General features: G+C 38.1%; 1 protein-coding gene across 4 annotated transcripts in view; it reads left to right on the forward strand.

Annotated features, from left to right (window-relative positions):
* The window catches only part of LOC117325521 (phosphatase and actin regulator 1-like), an 87,180-nt gene that overhangs the window by 40,032 nt on the left and 24,064 nt on the right, over positions 1-23,084 (forward strand). For all 4 annotated transcript variants that reach the window (XM_033881798.1, XM_033881801.1, XM_033881800.1 and 1 more), the window contains exons 2-4: positions 2,937-3,092; positions 4,688-4,864; positions 19,906-20,085. In XM_033881798.1, the coding sequence (XP_033737689.1) occupies positions 2,937-3,092; positions 4,688-4,864; positions 19,906-20,085 (513 nt within the window). The remainder of the gene's footprint in view (positions 1-2,936; positions 3,093-4,687; positions 4,865-19,905; positions 20,086-23,084) is intronic.

The raw sequence follows: 23,084 nt of genomic DNA on the forward strand, positions 1-23,084 counted from the left end.
TGTAGACAATGGTGATATAAGTATATAGTGTATAGGTACATAGACGATGGTGATATAAGTATATAGTGTACAGGTACATAGACAATGTTGATATAAGTATAAGTCCATGGCCATCAATTGCTGATTAAAGGCCAAAACAGGTATATTTCCAATTTCAGTTGTCAAAAATATAAGATGGGTAAAAATTTAAATTTTAAGAATATATTTACAACAGTTTGAAATAGTGTTAAACACTTTTAATAGCTCTTGCTTAAAGTTGTTGAAAAGAAAATACAGAAGTACTAAATATTCTCATTAGTGAAATGAGAAAGGCATATTATATTTCATATCTGATTGATCTGTGGGTAATGATTTTCTGTCAATTTTCTGTCAGTTTTATGAGGAAAGTTACTATTTGTGTGAGATATCTGTCCTCAATATTATATTGAATTGCGATCGTCTTAAACTTGATTGTAATATGTTTTCCCACACTGTACCCTCCATAAAGTCTTTGTATTCATTGTCACGGTCACCTGCGTCTGAGGTCGTCACAGGTTTGTCTCGATGTTCAGATTGTTACAGGTGTGTCAAGGGATAATGAAAGGTATAGCGAGGAACTTTACTGTAGATGTGTCGTTTATCTATCTGGCTCTTTGTATGTAGGTAGTGATGCACTGGTGGAGGCTACAGGTAAAATTAGGTCAATCGTCATCACCTCAAATCAGGTGTGACACAGGTATAGCTAGGATAGGCTTTTTCTCAGCTGCTCATTACTCAAGTGTACAGGTTACATTTCTACTGTACAACACCTCAGTAAGCCAGCTCACCTGCCCAAAGGACATACACAATTCAGCTTATACCATGGGGCAACGTTTATCTCCTGTTCCTCATTTGTTTCAAATTGACTGGTTATCAATTTGCATAGCATTAACCAAAATCAATTTAACTTTTTCATCTTCTGTCTTGCCCATAATGGTACTGTAGATAATATTCAGTTACGATGTTAACAATATGCAGGGACGATGTTAAATGTTAAGAAGTATTTATTCAGAGAATGTTCAGAATATTCAGGAATGATGTTAAGAATATTCAGGGACAATGTTCAGAGTATTCAGGGCAATCTATGTTGCAACATTAATTTTGAATATTAAATGACAGAAATTTTATGAAAAGAAATGCAAATCACCTGAGTTGCCTGGATGACAGACCCCTAACAATGAAAGATACACCCTCACCTTGCTGTCTCATCTTCCTTGGTGACATTATTTGGTAAAAAAAAGTAATTCAAAGGAGTATGTTGAATAAATTAAAAAAGACACAGAAAATGAAATAGATATTTTATGTATTTAGGGTAATTAAAAAGATTAAGATTTAATTGATGATTTTATGAAATCCCAATTCTTACAAATATATTTTTTTAGAATTTGATAACCATGAAAAATTAAGTTTAGCTGATTTTAAGTGATTTGTATTATAAAAACACCAACAAATGTTATATAATTATACTGAATTAGATTTTCCTGAACTTCCTAATTTGTCCTGCGAAAAATGGTAAAAATTATAGTTAGACAATAAACAGGAATTTGTGTTGCCGTTGTCATTTCTTTATGTTGCAAATATCAAAGTAAATACAGATCAAATCAACATAAATTGTTATGCAGTACACACCAGTATGAAAATGTGAATGTAAATTAGAGTTTGGCAAAAATGCTAAAGGCTTTGTTGAAGGCTGTACTCTCATTCATAACTTTTCATGTGGAATGTACCAATTTTCTACATGTATTCCAACTGCACATGTAGATCTAATAAAGATTAATCTTACACATGGAAAAATGTACATTAAAGTGCAAAACGTTCTTTGATCTTCAAATTCAGGCCTTTATTGGTGAAGTTTCAATGAAACTGTACATATTGGAAGACATCCTGGAGAAGAAACTAGAATATTAATAAAGAATATTTTTTGGAATTTAAAAATGAACAAAGGAATAAGGTTCAACCTCCTTAGACCTGGAATTTGCACTAGTATTTATTGAAGATGGCATTTTTACTGACACTCAATAGAAAAAATGTGAATTTTTAAAGGAAAATGCTTTTGAAAAAACCTTTAATTTTGATCTCTTGGATGTTGTTTTCCCATTATAAGTTAGAAAAGGGAGAACAAGTTTGTAGAAGACTTGAGGCTGGTTGCATGTCTAGGTTCATGTTAATAGCAGAATGAACCTTAAGATAGTGTGAGTGAGTGTGACTTGACCTATCATCCAGTCTACCTCTGGAACATGATGTTATAGCAACGCTTACCAATAAATGTGATTAACCTGCATATTTGATGATGTGTTAGGGATCGTCTGACATAGTAACAACTATAGGTGCCTGTCTGGTGTTTTTGTAACACTTTAGTGGAGGAAGGCAAACTTATTGGAGTTATCTCCCTTCCCATATAAAAACTGCTTTCACACATGAAGCTATACTTAATCATGGACAATTTTAGACATGTTTTAATGTGACAGGTATTTCAATATCAGGTCAGACAGACAGCCTGGTGTATTAAAGTTGTAATAAATTGAAAAAATTAATACTTGTTATATAATGTGAGATACAGTATTATCTCATGATTTTGGGGATATTAGTCATAAGGTGATTGTTTATGTTTATGTATAAATGAACATATTCAAATTGACCACAGACTATTGATTAGTCCCCTTATAGTTTCCATCTTAGTCTGTGATGTTTTTCTGGTTTTCGTTTCATCATGTCTACAGATAATGAGATGGGATCTACTGGGAGACTTTGTATTACCACATTACACCTCAAGTTTGAGTAGACTTGTTATTGTTCTGTTTAACATAGCTAGGACCCATTTAACTTAGTACATGGCATTTGTATGTAACAGCCAGTTCATAAGCTTATTGATAAATGTCTGGTGTGAAACTCAGTCTTTCAATTCTATGTCGTTGTAGATAAGAAGAAGAATGGGGAGATGAAGTCAGGCTCAATGGGGGCATGCACCCCGCCCCCAGAGAGGAAAAGCAAGTTTGCTTCTATCGGCAAGCTCTTCAAACCTTGGAAATGGAAGCGGAAGAAAAAGAGCGAAAAAATAGAGAAAACTGCTGTTGGTAAGTTGAAAGCTATTAATACATTTATGGTGTTTATGTATTTTAACAACCAAAGGGTAATCATTATTACCAATAGGAATCGTCACAAGTAATATATATCGGACTGAAGATGACTGTATGATATTCTATTCTGTATCCCACTCCGACAGGATCTATCTCTACCGCAATATGTTTAACTTTAAATGTTCACATTTCTAAGTTTTCCGATTAAAAATGTATGGAAAAATATTTTTTTTAACCTCTTGATTTCATCTATTTTCATGATGAGAAATGATTGTTTCTGTATGCCTTGAAAACAGTGTGATTTTGTACTAAGTAAACAACACAGAAAGCCAGTCATTAAATAATCTTTCAAAGTAAAAATATCAGCTGGAGTTCATCATATACAAGCAGAGAGTTAATGATTGTAAAAGTGTGATCCAGGAATAAGCCCTTATCTGGTAATAAGCCCACCCTTATCTGGTAATAAGCCCACTCATGTCAGGTAATAAGCCCTTATCTGGTAATAAGCCCACCCTTATCTGGTAATAAGCCCATCCATGTCTGGTAATAAGCCCACCCATGTCTGGTAATAAGCCCAATCATGTCTGGTTATAAGCATGACCGTGCATAGTAATAAGCCCGGCTATGTCGGTAATAAGCCCACTCATGTCAATTAATAAGCCAACCCATGTCTGGTTTTAAATCTGACCATGCATGGTAATAAGCCAGCTATATCTGTAATAAGCCCAGTCATATTTGGTAATTAGCCCAACTTGTCTAGTAATAAGCCATTTACCCATGTCTAGTAACAAGCCTGACCATGCATGGTAATAAGCCCATCTATGTATGTAATAAGGCCACCCATATCTGGTAATAAGCCCATCTATGTCTGGTGATAAGGCCACCTGTGTCTGGTAATAAGCCAACCCATGTCTATGTAGAAATGTCATGAGGTGCTGCCAGTAATTCATTCTCCTGCTATCTGCTATATCCTCCACCCACCACCCTACCCCAGAACACCACTCCGCCACCCTACCCCAGAACACCACTCCCCCACCCTACCCCAGAACACCACTCCCCCACCCTACCCCTCCTTCCCACTCCCCCACCCCACCTCTGTCCCCTACCTCCTTCCCACTCCCCCACCCCACCTCTGTCTCCTACCTCCCCCCCCCTCCCCCTACCCCACCTGTCCCCTACCTCCCCCACCCTACCTCACTTGTTCCTTACCTCCCCCCACTCCCCCACCCTACCTCACCTGTCTCCTACCTCCCCCACCCTACCCCAGCTGTCCCCTACCTCCCCCACTTCCCACCCTACCCCAGCTGTCCCCTACCTCCCACTCCCACTCCCCCACCCTACCTCACCTGTCCCCTACCTCCCCCACTTCCCACCCTACCCCAGCTGTCCCCTACCTCCCCCTCCCACTCCCCCACCCTACCCCAGCTGTCCCCTACCCCACCCCACCCCACCCCACCATCTTACTTTGGGTCATTAAGTATTGATCTCTTGTGCTTATTGCAGGATACATATGAATTATCATATTGAATAATAATAATAACAATGAATAATCAGATCACTACATATTTATAAGTGTTTGTGCTGTATTGTAGAACTTGAACGCAAAATTTCCCTTCGATCAACACGTGAGGAGTTGATAAAGAAAGGAGTACTGAAGCCAGATGATGGCTCAATCAAATCTCAGCAGAACCACAATGTGGCCAGAGACATGATAGAGGAAACTCCAGAACCACAAACGATGCCGACTGTGGAGACTGTGGAGCCCAGAGGTGGGTGTAGTATCTGTTTGTCTGTGGGGTGTGATGAGTTAGGGAAATTGAGTAGCCACAACTGTGTGGGGGGGGCAAGCTAACAAATGCTTAATTGTGAAAGTTCCAGGTGAGGCTAAAGTCATTGGCAAATGATGGCAACACTAGCCATTTCAAGGGAAGGGTCTGGAGTATGATATTATTTGGTTACACAAAGGAATTAAAGGTAGAAACAAAATACACATTGAAATGGCACATACAGTGGAAACTGTGTAATCTGACATCTTACAAAATCATTGGCACATACAGTGGAAACTGTGTAATCTGACATCTTGCTAAATCAAACAAAAAATCCACATTGTAGTCTATGGATAACACCAGATAAAATTGTAATATCCATTGGTCGGAATAGACAGGATGTCAAAATAGAAAGGATTTTAGCATAGACCAACAAGGCATTTTTACCCATTTGAGATAGGACATTTTTGTTTCTTTTGTGAAAAAAATAGTGTATTGTGAAGGAAACTTTCAAGACTATACTGCAGATTTTGTAAATTTGTTTAAGTATGAAATAATTTCATTTGGGAATAGGGCTCATTATATTGGCCTCAGAAAAAGCACTGACACAATGTCAGAATACTGAGGAACACAAATATACAGAATATCATAATACCCAGGATTTACATCAGTCTGATCAGGCAGGATGTTGGAATGTTCAGGGGTCAGAATAAACAGCATTTTAAATTACTGCCGAGATTAGAATAGATAGGATTTCAGAGTGCTCATAGGTCATATAAGACAAGATATCAAAATACTCAGGGGTCAGATCAGACAGAATATCAGAATACACAGGTTTGATTGTACATTTGTCTCACACAGCATGATGAACATCATCAGCGTGATCAATGTGTGGTTCTGTACAGTGTGCTGGGAACACAAGAGGCCTACTGTACTAGTATTGCTCCCTCCCAAAAGAAGATCCTGTGCTTCTTGTGTAAAGTAATAATCAGATACCAATGAAACTTAAAATGGCTATTGGATGCCGTTCTGTAGATCTATGTAAAACAACTGGCATGTCGTTCAATATGACAAAAACATTTTGATCGGGTGAAACTTAATTTTTTTCTATATTTCAATGAATTCATTGTTTACTGCTAGCTGTGGGTTATTTTAGGCTATTTCATTTTGACTTTTATTAACAAATATGACCATATGATTTGCAAGGATCTAATTTTTCTACAGTAAAGTATGATCTAGGTCTTTGTCCTAGTAATCACAACAAAACAGTGATTACCATATAGACTTTCATAGGTTCTTTGATTTTTCCAGGAAATGTCTGTTTTGTGAATGTGAGATTGTCATAACTTGTACTCTGTCCCGTATTGTAAATCTGAGATTGTTATAACTTGTACTCTGTCCCTCCCGTATTGTAAATGTGAGATTGTCATAACTTGTACTCTGTCCTCTATTGTAAATGTGAGATTGTCATAACTTGTACACTGTCCTCTATTGTAAATGTGAGATTGTCATAACTTGTACTCTGTCCTCTATTGTAAATCTGAGATTGTCATAACTTGTACTCTGTCCTCTATTGTAAATGTGAGATTGTCATAACTTGTACTCTGTCCTCTATTGTAAATGTGAGATTGTCATAACTTGTACACTGTCCTCTATTGTAAATGTGAGATTGTCATAACTTGTACACTGTCCTCTATTGTAAATCTGAGATTGTCATAACTTGTACTCTGTCCTCTATTGTAAATGTGAGATTGTCATAACTTGTACTCTGTCCTCTATTGTAAATGTGAGATTGTCATAACTTGTACACTGTCCTCTATTGTAAATGTGAGATTGTCATAACTTGTACTCTGTCCTCTATTGTAAATGTGAGATTGTCATAACTTGTACTCTGTCCTCTATTGTAAATGTGAGATTGTCATAACTTGTACTCTGTCCTCTATTGTAAATGTGAGATTGTCATAACTTGTACTCTGTCCCGTATTGTAAATGTGAGATTGTCATAACTTGTACACTGTCCCGTATTGTAAATCTGAGATTTTCATAACTTGTACTCTGTCCTCTATTGTAAATGTGAGATTGTCATAACTTGTACTCTGTCCTCTATTGTAAATGTGAGATTGTCATAACTTGTACTCTGTCCTCTATTGTAAATGTGAGATTGTCATAACTTGTACACTGTCCCGTATTGTAAATGTGAGATTGTTATAACTTGTACTCTGTCCCTCCCGTATTGTAAATGTGAGATTGTCATAACTTGTACACTGTCCTCTATTGTAAATGTGAGATTGTCATAACTTGTACTCTGTCCTCTATTGTAAATCTGAGATTGTCATAACTTGTACTCTGTCCTCTATTGTAAATCTGAGATTGTCATAACTTGTACTCTGTCCTCTATTGTAAATCTGAGATTGTCATAACTTGTACTCTGTCCCTCCCGTATTGTAAATCTGAGATTGTCATAACTTGTACTCTGTCCTCTATTGTAAATGTGAGATTGTCATAACTTGTACTCTGTCCCGTATTGTAAATGTGAGATTGTCATAACTTGTACACTGTCCCGTATTGTAAATGTGAGATTGTCATAACTTGTACTCTGTCCTCTATTGTAAATGTGAGATTGTCATAACTTGTACTCTGTCCCGTATTGTAAATCTGAGATTGTCATAACTTGTACTCTGTCCCGTATTGTAAATCTGAGATTGTCATAACTTGTACTCTGTCCCTCCCGTATTGTAAATCTGAGATTGTCATAACTTGTACTCTGTCCCTCCCGTATTGTAAATCTGAGATTGTCATAACTTGTACTCTGTCCTCTATTGTAAATGTGAGATTGTTATAACTTGTACTCTGTCCCGTATTGTAAATGTGAGATTGTCATAACTTGTACACTGTCCCTCCCGTATTGTAAATCTGAGATTGTTATAATTCGTATGCTGTCCTCTATTGTAAATCAGAGATTTTGATAACTTGTAATGGTTTCCTGTATTACAAAGCCGAGATCGTAATGACAGTACAAAGCTTTAGTGTATTACATACGTACTCCACACTGGCTTTAACATTTTTACATTTGGGAATAATGGCTTTGTTACAGTTTTATACGGTATATAAAAATGTCTTTTGGGACCTGGTATATTAGTAAAAGCCAGCTGCCGCCTCATATGTTTCTGTATTGCTAGCAGAAAATCAGGCCCTAATGGACCGCTATACATGTAGAGCTGACAAACCATTACCAAAACTCGGTGTTTGTATACAGAGTCGGGGCTAATTGGTTTTATAGCAAACAGAACTCTGGAACTGTGTGGAATGGTTTCACCTATGATTATTGATGTTGTTGCAATTTCTCTCTGGGATGTATATATGGCCAGTGACATTTCAACAATATACTTACTGATCTCTTACACTACAAATGTTCAAAGGACCAAAATTTAGAGAGGAAGTAGTGCAGATCTCACCTGTGGTAGACCTGTGGAGTATCCATGATGTTTGGGGTAGTAATGGAGTGCTAACTCCTATCTCCAGTGTAAATCAAAGGCCAGGCCTCCTAGCCTCTGGACCAGCATTGTGTATGGAACTCTGGCCAGTTTTAGGTAGAAAGCCAGCCCTGGGACATAACCTCAATCTCTGGAGGTGTGTGGAACTACAATAGACACCTGCTGTTTGTTGTTGGTACATGATTTTGTATATTGATGTAGAGCCTGTTCTAAAGGTTGAAGCCTATATAGAACTCCAAGTTACCAATTAAGAATCATTTTCTGAATGTGATTTGTTCCTGGTAAATCTGACTATTTCCTGCACTAAACAAGACTATAACTTGATTATTATGAGTGATGTTGGAATTTCTTTCTAAAGCTTGAAATAACACTGGAGTTACCTTGTAGAAGTGTTTTATAATCACACTTCCTGGGACAGCTATACTTGACGTGCTGAATAAGTATGACAGGGTGGAATTGTATGTGTCAGGCCTACAGGACCATAAAAAGGGATCTGTAGGGTGTGCCAGGCCTGGGTGGAGTGTACTGGAGTAAGGACACACAACTGTCCCCTTAGTTGACACTATCCTAATTCATTATGGGATCTGGATGTTGGTGGGAAGGTGAGTTTTGTTTCATGCACTCACGGATAGTGATAAAACGCTGATATCTTACAGGAATTTTTGGAGGGTCACACATCAATACAGTGCAGTAACATAACATATTTTTTTAACTATTATTTTTTGTGTTTAGGTCACTTTCCATCAAAATTTTCAGAGTATGCATGTTTCAGTAAGGTGTGGAGTTATACTATACCATATGACCTTGTGGATTATAGCTATCTATGTACTCTATGGATGCTCATTAACTCTGGGAAACAGTCTATACATATATCTATGGATACCCAGTAGGTCTATTCCAGTACTGGCATATCTATGGATAATGGCCTATATATCACTATGTTTGTTCATGAGCTCTGTAATGGACTTTATACAGGATTATACATCTATGGACACCTTTATCTCACTGCAATGGCCTATATAGGGATACCTGGTTGTCGTTTTTAATGGTTTATGTATCTATGGATACCTGTTAACCTCTGTAATGATCTATGTATCTATGGATACCTGTTAACCCCTGTAATGGTCTATGTATCTATGGATATTTGGTAGCCCTCTGTAATGACCTTTGTATATATGGATACTTGGTAGCCCTCCCCTCTGTTATGGCCTATGTATATATGGATACTTGGTAGCCCCTCTGTGATGGTCTATGTATATATGGATACTTGGTAGCCCCTCTGTAATGGCCTATGTATATATGGATACTTGGTAGCCCTCTGTAATGGCCTATGTATATATGGATATTTGGTAGCCCCTCTGTGATGGTCTATGTATATATGGATACTTAGTAGCCCCCTGTAATGTTCTATATATATATGGATACTTGGTAGCCCTCTGTAATGTTCTATATATATATGGATACTTGGTAGCCCTCTGTAATGGCCTATGTATATATGGATACTTGGTAGCCCCTCTGTAATGGCCTATGTATATATGGATACTTGGTAACCCTCTGTAATGGCCTATGTATATATGGATACTTGGTAGCCCTCTGTAATGGCCTATGTATACATGGATACTTAGTAGCCCTCTGTAATGGTCTATGTATATATGGATACTTGGTAGCCCCTCTGTAATGGTCTATGTATATATGGATACTTGGTAGCCCCTCTGTAATGGTCTATGTATATATGGATATTTGGTAGCCCTCTGTAATGGTCTATGTATATATAGATACTTGGCAGCTCTCTGTAATGGCCTATGTATATATGGATACTTGGTAACCCTCTGTAATGGTCTATGTATATATGGATACTTGGTAGCCCCTCTGTAATGGTCTATGTATATATGGATACTTGGTAGCTTCCATTATGGGTCTATGCATGGATTTCCTTGTTGGTCTCTGAATTTATGTGCTTCCTCCAAATATAATTATCCTTGACATTACAAGCAGAAAATGATTTGCCCTAATTACACCTATAAACAGCTGCCAGATGCCCCATTTTGTATTGTTATTGTTGTATATATGAATAAGTTTTTCTCCCTTAAAATCTCAACTGGTAAAATTCCAAGTATAAGATGCTGCTTCAGCTACACCTCTGTCTCTGGTGATCTTTGCCTTACTGTAGTTACTGCAGTCTTTCCTTGGTCAAATCGTCCAATGTTCATTCCATCTTTCCTCCATTCTCTGGTTATATTCTCCTCTTTGTTGTCTTGACTTCCCAGTGATAATAACATCCCTCTCATTGTTCAGTCCTCTCTGTCCTCTGTTGAGGTAACTTTGTCTTTTCATTCATCTTGTGATCATTATGTCTTTCCATGTGGTCACTTTTACCTTTCCTTGTGGTCAGTATGTCTTTCCATGTGGTCACTTTTACCTTTCCATATGGTCACTTTTACCTTTCCTTGTGGTCATTATGTCTTTCCACATGGTCATTTTTACGTTTGCTTGTGGTCAGTATGTCTTTCCTTGTGGTCACTTTGTCTTTCCATGTGGTCACTTTTATCTCTCTTTGTGGTCACTCTGTACTTTGATGTGGTCACTTTACCTTTCCATGTGGTCACTTTGCTCCGGGATCCCCTTGTGGTCATTTTGCCTTCCCTTGTGGTCACTTTACTTCCCTTTGTGATCACTGTAATCAATAATTATGGTCACCTCATCCTTCTGGTCACTCTATCCTCTCTAGTCATTCTGTGTCCTTCCCTGTGGTCAATTTAGCCCTTCCCAATTTACCCTTGGTAATGTGTAAATAGGGTATCTGACTATATTATATAGAGGTGAAGGAGCTGTGTAAATAGGGTATCTGACTATATTATATAGAGGTGAAGGACCTGTGTAAATAGGGTATCTGACTATATTATATAGAGGTGAAGGAACTGTGTAAATAGGGTATCTGACTATATTATATAGAGGTGAAGGACCTGTGTAAATGGTGTATCTGACTATATTATATAGAGGTGAAGGACCTGTGTAAATAGGGTATCTGACTATATTATAAAGAGGTGAAGGAACTGTGTAAATAGAGTATCTGACTATATTATATAGAGGTGAAGGACCTGTGTAAATAGGGTATCTGACTATATTATATAGAGGTGAAGGAACTGTGTAAATAGAGTATCTGACTATATTATATAGAGGTGAAGGACCTGTGTAAATAGGGTATCTGACTATATTATATAGAGGTGAAGGAACTGTGTAAATAGGGTATCTGACTATATTATATAAAGGTGAAGGAACTGTGTAAATAGGGTATGCTACAGGTGGTTTATAGGCTACTACTGATGATGTTGGCGTCGGCCTTCATGTGGCGTGTATTAATGGTTTGATCCCACTGAATGTCTGGCTGTTAAAGTGTACCCATTACTGTAGAGACACAGTAAACATCCAGTTTAGAGGGTATTTCCAGTTTACAGAGGTAACCGAGTCCAGCTGTAGGAACAAGTAAACATCCAGTTTAGAGGGTATTTCCAGTTTACAGAGGTAACCGAGTCCAGCTGTAGGAACAAGTAAACATCCAGTTTAGAGGGTATTTCCAGTTTACAGAGGTTACCGAGTCCAGCTGTAGGAACAAGAATAGATGCGTATAGAATGTTCCAATTGACTGCAACTTGTACTAAAATGCCTGGCATCCTTTTCATAAACTGGCAAACTATCCCAATCGCAAACAAGTATTTGCATTAATCATCCTGGAGTAATAGACTAGTCAAAAGATACATGTACAAGAAAGAGTGTAAAATGTCTTAAAGAGATATAAACATTACAACTTGACTTACACATGAAGTAAGATCAGATATGTTTGTATGACAAAGCAGTGTCAAGACAGCCTGGATCATGGGGTATTCTAAATAAGAGGTTGTTAAGGCCAGTATAAATTGTTATTCGTGAGGACCTCTAAGGTTCATTGTGGACAAAAAGGTTGATAGGTTCATTGAAGACAAAGAGGTTGTTAGGGTCATTGTTGAATAAGAGGTTAGTAGGGTCAGGTCTGCAGGGTCATTGTTGACTATGAGGTCAGTCATTGGGGTCATTGTGGACTACGAGGTTGGTTGGGTCATTGTTGACTATGAGGTCAGTCATTGGGGTCATTGTGGACTACGAGGTTGGTTGGGTCATTGTTGACTATGAGGTCAGTCATTGGGGTCATTGTGGACTATGAGGTCAGTAGGGTCATTGTTGACTATGAGGTCAGTGGGATCATTGTGGACTATGAGGTCAGTGGGATCATTGTGGACTATGAGGTCAGTGGGATCATTGTGGACTATGAAGTTGGTTGGGTCATTGTGGACTATGAGGTTGGTTGGGTCATTGTGGACTATGAGGTCAGTCAGTAGGGTTATTGTGGACTATGAGGTCAGTGGGATCATTGTGGACTATGAGGTCAGTGGGATCATTGTGGACTATGAAGTTGGTCGGGTCATTGTGGACTAAAAGGTCAAATGACAATTAAAAAAATATTTCTACATAGAGAAAATACACAGGCAATATTAGCCTTTATTTTACTTGGTAAAGTAATCATTGGTACCTGATAACTTCATTACGAGACAGCTGGCTCTAGGCCAGCCCTACCTGTTTCTAATTACTCAAGTATACTCATCACATTCAGTATGAGTTTAGTTTTCGATAATATTCATAAAAAACAGACAGAATGAGTGGAAATTCAGCTTAAATGATGTGTTTATAGGATGGTTATAGGATTTATTTGTATCTGACATGATTTTATTGGTTGTTTACCATTTACATTGTTATATAAGACCCCTCTCGACATCGTAGCAGCAGGTGTACTATGTGTTTTGTATTTATTCTGAAACATGTTTCCATTTATAAGGTTCTGATTAGGATGACTGTAATAAATGTAATAGTATAGTTATCAAATTTTATATTGCTTTGTATCTTCCACATCTGCAAAATGACACATGGTTATTTTAATCACATCCACACATTATACTGACAAATCACATTTGCAGGCCATTAAATTGTCTCTACATATTATACAGACCATTAATCATCTCTACACATTGTACAGATCTTTAGATTGTCTCTACACATTATACAGACCATAAAATCATCTCTACACATTATACAGACCATAAAATCATCTCTACACATTATACAGACCATAAAATCATCTCTACACATTATACAGACCATTAAATCATCTCTACACATTGTACAGACCATTATATCATCTCTACACATTGTACAGACCATTGAATCATCTCTACACATTGTACAGACCATTGAATCATCTCTACACATTGTACAGACCATTATATCATCTCTACACATTGTACAGACCATTATATCATCTCTACACATTATACAGACCATTATATCATCTCTACATATTATACAGACCATTAATCATCTCTACACATTGTACAGACCATTGAATCATCTCTACACATTGTACAGACCATTATATCATCTCTACACATTATACAGACCATTATATCATCTCTACATATTATACAGACCATTAATCATCTCTACACATTGTACAGACCATTGAATCATCTCTACACATTGTACAGACCATTATATCATCTCTACACATTATACAGACCATTAAATCATCTCTACACATTGTACAGACCATTATATCATCTCTACACATTGTACAGACCATTAAATCATCTCTACACATTGTACAGACCATTATATCATCTCTACACATTATACAGACCATTATATCATCTCTACACATTGTACAGACCATTAAATCATCTCTACACATTATACAGACCATTAAATCATCTCTACACATTGTACAGACCATTATATCACCACACACATTATACAGACCATTAAATCATCTCTACACATTATACAGACCATTATATCATCTCTACACATTATACAGACCATTAAATCATCTCTACACATTGTACAGACCATTATATCATCTCTACACATTGTACAGACCATTATATCATCTCTACACATTATACAGACCATTATATCATCTCTACATATTATACAGACCATTAATCATCTCTACACATTGTACAGACCATTGAATCATCTCTACACATTGTACAGACCATTATATCATCTCTACACATTGTACAGACCATTATATCATCTCTACACATTATACAGACCATTATATCATCTCTACATATTATACAGACCATTAATCATCTCTACACATTGTACAGACCATTGAATCATCTCTACACATTGTACAGACCATTATATCATCTCTACACATTATACAGACCATTATATCATCTCTACATATTATACAGACCATTAATCATCTCTACACATTGTACAGACCATTGAATCATCTCTACACATTATACAGACCATTATATCATCTCTACACATTGTACAGACCATTGAATCATCTCTACACATTGTACAGACCATTATATCATCTCTACATATTATACAGACCATTAAATCATCTCTACACATTGTACAGACCATTATATCATCTCTACACATTGTACAGACCATTAAATCATCTCTACACATTATACAGACCATTAAATCATCTCTACACATCAGACCATTAAATCATCTCTACACATTGTACAGACCATTAAATCATCTCTACACATTATACAGACCATTTAATAATATCCACGCATCATACAGTTACAACTGAAATTTACATGCAATTTGCTCCTTGTACTGATTCATAAAAATGACATCTTACATATATATATATCACCCCTCAGCACCTTGTACAGAAGATGTGAGGCTTTGATTGACAAGGAAACATGTAAACAGTTTGTAGTCAGTAATTTGGTACCACACATTTTATAATACCTAGACAGAGCAGCCATATTACAGCCAGGTTTCCATGGTAGCTGCAGACATTTTGTTTGTATTACTGTAAATAAAGCAGTGGAGCCTGTAGCATCCATCATTAAGATGCCGTGAAAAACTGGGGAATTAGGAACAAAAGTGTACTAGTTTACTTTTGTGAAGGTAGTGCATGAATATAAAGCACTTTACCCCCTGTGAACCAAGCTTGATTTCTCTTCATCTGCCTAGCTGGTTCTGCTGTAGGTTGTGTAGTGGGTTTAATTTGACATTGGTACTGTGTGTGTAGAGAAAAACAAGGATAAGGAGAGACGATAGGCCTTGATTTGGCAGTCAGTTGTTATGTACTGTGGGTGGGTGTGGCAGATTGGATCAACTGCTGAAGCTATTGTAATGATGAGGAGGCTGGAATCAGGGCACTCAGGTACAGGCCTATGATGTCATCAGACGAGTCAACACGGAATCAGTAGTTCTTCCTGTCTCACCGACATTATACCCTGTAGTACGTGTGTGTGGTTGGTTAAGGAGTCTTCAGTATATACACATCTGTGAGTACTTGTTTGTATTGAATGTCACCAGTTATTGGTTATTATCACTGACCTTGTAAGTATTGGATTGAATTTCATCTTCTAATAGACTTCTATACAGGTGATGGTCACTACGCAAATCCCGGTGGAAGGTTATATCAAATGATCTACACTGTAGTTCTGATATTGTTGTCTTCATTGTTTTGTAGTGCATTTGTCACTAATAACTTATCAATGAGACTATGGCTGTCAGTTATGTATGTAACTAGTATAATATCTAGATATCCTTTCTTGTCAATACTAACTGAAAGAAAATAGAAGTCCAGCCCCCAGGTCATCCAGATTTTTTTTCAGATATCCAGAATATATATGTCATATATCCAGATTGTGTTTGTCATATATCCAGATTGTGTTTGTCAGATATCCAGATTGTATTTATGTTTCAAGTGTACAGATTGTTTTTGTTGGACGTCCAGATTGTTTTTGAGAGGCATCCAGATTTTATGTGTCTGATGTCCAGATTGTATTTATGTGTCGGATGTCCAGATTGTATGTGTAGGACATTCAGATGTCCAGATTTTATTTATCAGAAGTCCAGATTGTATTTGTCAGAGATCCAGACTATATATGTTGAATGTCCAGCTTGTATATATCTAATGTCCAGATTATATATGTCGGACATCAAGATTGTATATGTCAGGATTGTGTAACAGATTCATATGTTCACTTTTAAATATACATCAATGCCCCAGGTTGATTAACTATATCTGGACATGCATTTGATCCCAAACATTATATATGCAGACAAATAATTCAAACAGCCAGGCAACCATTGCTTAGAATTTAAAAAGATGTGTAAGAGGTTTGAATCAGTGACAGTTACAATGGTAATCAGGTTGATTGTGTGTCTCCGTCACATCAAAAACAAAGCTACTGAATGAGAGGGCAATTTATTCTGATAGCTGCTGGGAAGGATTTTAGTTAATTTTAGTACAAAGAGCTGCAAAGATGAGTAATACATTGATTCATCTGTAATGTCACATTGTAACACATGCCTGATGCATGTGGCTACAGATATATCAGATAATAACAGTCTAATCCTGTCAATGGCCGACTACTAAGGAGACAAAGCGGTCAGCTGTGTCTACCATAATCTACCAGTATTAACACTGGTTAGGGGACATGGCTGTCAGCAGTGTCTACCATAATCTACCAGTATTAACACTGGTTAGGGGACATGGCTGTCAGCAGTGTCTACCATAATCTACCAGGATTAACACTGGTTAGGGGACATGGCTGTCAGCAGTGTCTACCATAATCTACCAGTATTAACACTGGTTAGGGGACATGGCTGTCAGCAGTGTCTACCATAATCTACCAGTATTAACACTGGTTAGGGGACATGGCTGTCAGCAGTGTCTACCATAATCTACCAGGATTAACACTGGTTAGGGGACATGGCTGTCAGCAGTGTCTACCATAATCTACCAGTATTAACACTGCATGGTTAGGGGAGATGGCTGTCAGCGGTGTCTACCATAATCTACCAGGATTAACACTGGTTAGGGGACATGGCTGTCAGCAGTGTCTACCATAGTCTACCAGTATTAACACTGGTTAGGGGAGATGGCTGTCAGCGGTGTCTACCATAATCTACCAGGATTAACACTGGTTAGGGGACATGGCTGTCAGCAGTGTCTACCATAATCTACCAGTATTAACACTGGTTAGGGGAGATGGCTGTCAGCGGTGTCTACCATAATCTACCAGGATTAACACTGGTTAGGAGACTGAAGGAAGATTCTGTACAGCACTCATGACTTAGTTTGGAGTACATATACAAAGTGTATAAAAAAGTCACTACTTAGCACCATTGCCATCTATGGAAGTCAAAGCATGACAATTCATAGCTAATGTCCATGGTTTGATCTAGGGGTGGTATTACAGACTAGTATCACTGAGAGTGGACTGTTCAGACCTGGTGTCCAAAGTTTGACCTGGAGTGGACTGTTCAGACCTGGTGTCAGAATTATGGCCTGGAGTGGACTGTTCAGACCTGGTGTTATAATTATGGCCTGGAGTGGACTGTTCAGACCTAGTGTCATAATTATGGCCTGGAGTGGAATGTTCAGACCTAGTGTCAGAATTATGGTCTAGAGTGGACTGTTCAGACCTGGTGTCAGATTTATGGCCTAGAGTGGCATGTTCAGACCTGGTGTCAGAATTATGGCCTGGAGTGGCATGTTCAGACCTGGTGTCAGAATTATGGCCTGGAGTGGACTGTTCAGACCTGGTGTCATAATTATGGCCTGGAGTGGACTGTTCAGACCTGGTGTCAGAATTATGGCCTGGAGTGGAATGTTCAGACCTGGTGTCAGAATTATGGCCTAGAGTGACGTGGACTGTTCAGACCTGGTATCAGAATTATGGCCTGGAGTGGACTGTTCAGACCTGGTGTCAGAATTATGGCCTGGAGTGGACTGTTCAGACCTGGTGTCAAAATTATGGCCTGGAGTGGACTGTTCAGACCTGGTATCAGAATTATGGCCTGGAGTGGACTGTTCAGACCTATAGTGCCAGAATTATGGCCTGGAGTGGAATGTTCAGACCTGGTGTCAGAATTATGGCCTGGAGTGGACTGTTCAGACCTATAGTGCCAGAATTATGGCCTGGAGTGGAATGTTCAGACCTGGTGTCAGAATTATGGCCTGGAGTGGACTGTTCAGACCTATAGTGTCAGAATTATGGCCTGGAGTGGACTGTTCAGACCTGGTGTCAGAATTATGGCCTGGAGTGGACTGTTCAGACCTGGTGTCAGAATTATGGCCTGGAGTGGACTGTTCAGACCTGGTGTCAGAATTATGGCCTGGAGTGGACTGTTCAGCCCTGGTGTCAGAATTATGGCCTGGAGTGGACTGTTCAGACCTATAGTGTCAGAATTATGACTGGAGTGGACTGTTCAGACCTGGTGTCAGAATTATGGCCTGGAGTGGACTGTTCAGACCTGGTGTCAGAATTATGACTGGAGTGGAATGTTCAGACCTGGTGTCAGAATTATGGCCTGGAGTGGAATGTTCAGACCTGGTGTCAGAATTATGGCCTGGAGTGGACTGTTCAGACCTGGTATCATATGACCTAAAGTTTAGTGGGACCTAGTATCCAAAGTATGACCTAGAGCAGATTATTCAGACCTGGTATAAGGGATATGACCTAGAGCTACTGTTCAGACTTGATGTCCAAAATACAACAGAGTTGGACATTTTGTCCAATCATAGTCCAAAAGGTGACCATTTAGACCTGATGTCCAGTCATCCTTGTATCTATGGTACATTTTATATGTCAGTGCTGGATCAGAGAGGACTTCAGTATTGATTTTGTGTTGGTGAATTATACAAGTTGGCACTTAGTGATCTTGTTGATAATGTCATCAATTAAGATTCAAATCATCTGGCCAATCAAAGTTCAAAGTTTCACTTGTGGAGAAAAAGACATAATATATAATTGAGCACATACTGTGACACGCCTAAACGTAACATAATAACCTAGTCACTACACATTACTATTAGTACTGGGTGGAAAGTAGTGTGATTTCAGATGTAGAGGAAATGAGTAAATGTTTATTAGTACATGTATATAGAAATTTAAGTTGTTTGATTCAAGTGTTGTATTATAAAGCTGAAACAAACATGTGGAGTGTTTATAACAAGGAAGTAATGTTATGTGCTTGGCAGAGACACAGGTTTGTGTGAAGACAGGTTAGGTGTTTATATAGTCACAACACTGTCGCTAGAATATCTTAGATTGGGGTGATCCGCTGCTGATGCTGCTCAGTGACAGCAATACATGAAGGTATATGTTTATAACTTGTTCATCTCTGGATTATCTGCCAACACCAGCAGCAGCATGAAGTGTATCAATGTTTTAAACATGCCTGGAGAATTGGGGAGAATGCATTTGTAGCAAATTTGTTCCTCCATGAGTTTAGTGCAAAAACGTACTGCAAAATATAAACATGTGTCTATAACATTATTATATTACGAAGTTGAAGTTGTCTCTGTAATGTATCCTATATTTCTTGTGTGTGTGTGTATAGTTTTACCTCAGAAGGTGTCCACTTTAAGATTCATTATAAAAAGGCTTAGTTACTTTAAACCAGTTTGATTCTATGTAACGGTCGGTTTGTAACTTATTTGTTTTGTGTATACAGAAGCTGTGAAGGAGAGTGGAGAGGTTGAGGATCAGTCAGAAGAATCCAGTACGGACCCTCCCGACACAGAGGTCAAGGAAGAGGCAGTGGAGAAAGTACCTGCTCCTGAGGTTCCTGAGTCTACCACCATTACCACACAGGCACAGATCACACCTATCAGTACCCAAACTAGTACCCCAGGTAGGAATACAGGTGTAACTCTATCAGTACTCAAACTAGTACCCAAGGTAGGAATACAGATGTAACTCTATCAGTACTCAAACTAGTACCCCAGGTAGGAATACAGATGTAGGTCTATCAGTACCCAAACTAGTACCCCAGGTAGGAATACAGGTGTAACTCTATCAGTACTTAAACTAGTACCCCAGGTAGGAATACAGGTGTAACTCTATCAGTACTCAAACTAGTACCCCAGGTAGGAATACAGGTGTAGGTCTATCAGTACCCAAACTCTATGATGTCCGTTGGGGTATATATGATGTATGTTGGGGTATATATGATGTACATTAGGGTATATATGATGTACGGTGGGGTATATATGATGTACGGTGGGGTATATATGATGTATGGTGGGGTATATATGATGTATGTTGGGGTATATATGATGTATGTTGGGGTATATATGGTATGTTTGGGTATATATGATGTACATTGGGGTATATATGATGTACGGTGGGGTATATATGATGTATGGTGGGGTATATATGATGTACGGTGGGGTATATATGATGTATGGTGGGGTATATATGATGTACATTGGGGTATATATGATGTATGTTGGGGTATATATGATGTATGTTGGGGTATATATGATGTATGTTGGGGTATATATGATGTACGTTGGGGTATATATGATGTACGATGGGGTATATATGATGTACAGTGGGGTATATATGGTATGTTGGGGTATATATGATGTATGGTGGGGTATATATGGTATGTTGGGGTATATATGATGTACATTGGGGTATATATGATGTACATTGGGGTATATATGGTATGTTGGGGTATATATGATGTACATTGGGGTATATATGATGTACGTTGGGGTATGTATGATGTACGTTGGGGTATATATGATGTACGGTGGAGTATATATGATGTACATTGGGGTATATATGGTATGTTGGGGTATATATGATGTACATTGGGGTATATATGATGTACGTTGGGGTATGTATGATGTACGTTGGGGTATGTATGATGTACATTGGGGTATATATGATGTAGGTTGGGGTATATATGGTATGTTGGGGTATATATGATGTAATGTGGGGTATATATGATGTACATTGGGGTATATATGATGTACGGTGGGGTATATATGATGTACAGTGGGGTATATATGATGTCCGTTAGGGTATATATGATGTAGGTTGGGGTATATATGATGTACATTGGGGTATATATCATGTACATTGGGGTATATATGATGTACATTGGGGTATATATGATGTACATTGGGGTATATATGATGTACATTGGGGTATATATGATGTACATTGGGGTATATATCATGTACAGTGGGGTATATATGATGTACATTGGGGTATATATGATGTATGGTGGGGTATATATGATGTACAGTGGGGTATATATGATGTACATTGGGGTATATATCATGTACATTGGGGTATATATGATGTACGGTGGGGTATATATGATGTACGGTGGGGTATATATGATGTACAGTGGAGTATATATGATGTCCGTTCGGGTATATATGATGTACGGTGGGGTATATATGATGTCCGTTGGGGTATATATGATGTCCGTTGGGGTATATATGATGTACATTGGGGTATATATCATGTACATTGGGGTATTATGATGTACGGTGGGGTATATATGATGTACAGTGGAGTATATATGATGTCCGTTCGGGTATATATGATGTACGGTGGGGTATATATGATGTCCGTTGGGGTATATATGATGTCCGTTGGGGTATATATGATGTCCGTTGGGGTATATATGATGTACATTGGGGTATATATCATGTACATTGGGGTATTATGATGTACGGTGGGGTATATATGATGTACGGTGGGGTATATATGATGTACAGTGGAGTATATATGATGTCCGTTCGGGTATATATGATGTACGGTGGGGTATATATGATGTCCGTTGGGGTATATATAATGTAGGTTGGGGTATATATGATGTAGGTTGGGGTATATATGATGTACGTTGGGGTATATATGATGTACATTGGGGTATATATCATGTACATTGGGGTATATATGATGTACATTGGGGTATATATGATGTACGGTGGGGTATATATGATGTACGGTGGGGTATATATGATGTATGGTGGGGTATATATGATGTAGGTTGGGGTATATATGGTATGTTGGGGTATATATGATGTACGTTGGGGTATATATGATGTACATTGGGGTATATATGATGTACGTTGGGGTATATATGATGTACATTGGGGTATATATGATGTACGTTGGGGTATATATGATGTACAGTGGGGTATATATGATGTATGTTGGGGTATATATGGTATGTTGGGGTATATATGATGTACGGTGGGGTATATATGATGTACGTTGGGGTATATATGATGTACGTTGGGGTATATATGATGTAGGTTGGGGTATATATGGTATGTTGGGGTATATATGATGTACGGTGGGGTATATATGATGTACATTGGGGTATATATGATGTACATTGGGGTATATATGATGTACATTGGGGTATATATCATGTACATTGGGGTATATATCATGTACATTGGGGTATATATCATGTACATTGGGGTATATATGATGTCCGTTGGGGTATATATGATGTAGGTTGGGGTATATATGATGTACGGTTGGGTATATATGGTATGTTGGCGTATATATGATGTACGGTGGGGTATATATCATGTACATTGGGGTATATATCATGTACATTGGGGTATATATGATGTACATTGGGGTATATATGATGTACATTGGGGTATATATCATGTACATTGGGGTATATATCATGTACATTGGGGTATATATGATGTACATTGGGGTATATATGATGTAGGTTGGGGTATATATGATGTACGGTTGGGTATATATGATGTACGGTGGGGTATATATGGTATGTTGGCGTATATATGATGTACATTGGGGTATATATGATGTACGTTGGGGTATATATGATGTACGGTTGGGTAT

The sequence above is a fragment of the Pecten maximus genome, chromosome 4 (genome assembly GCF_902652985.1).
Source record: "Pecten maximus chromosome 4, xPecMax1.1, whole genome shotgun sequence".
NCBI lineage: Eukaryota > Metazoa > Mollusca > Bivalvia > Pectinida > Pectinidae > Pecten > Pecten maximus.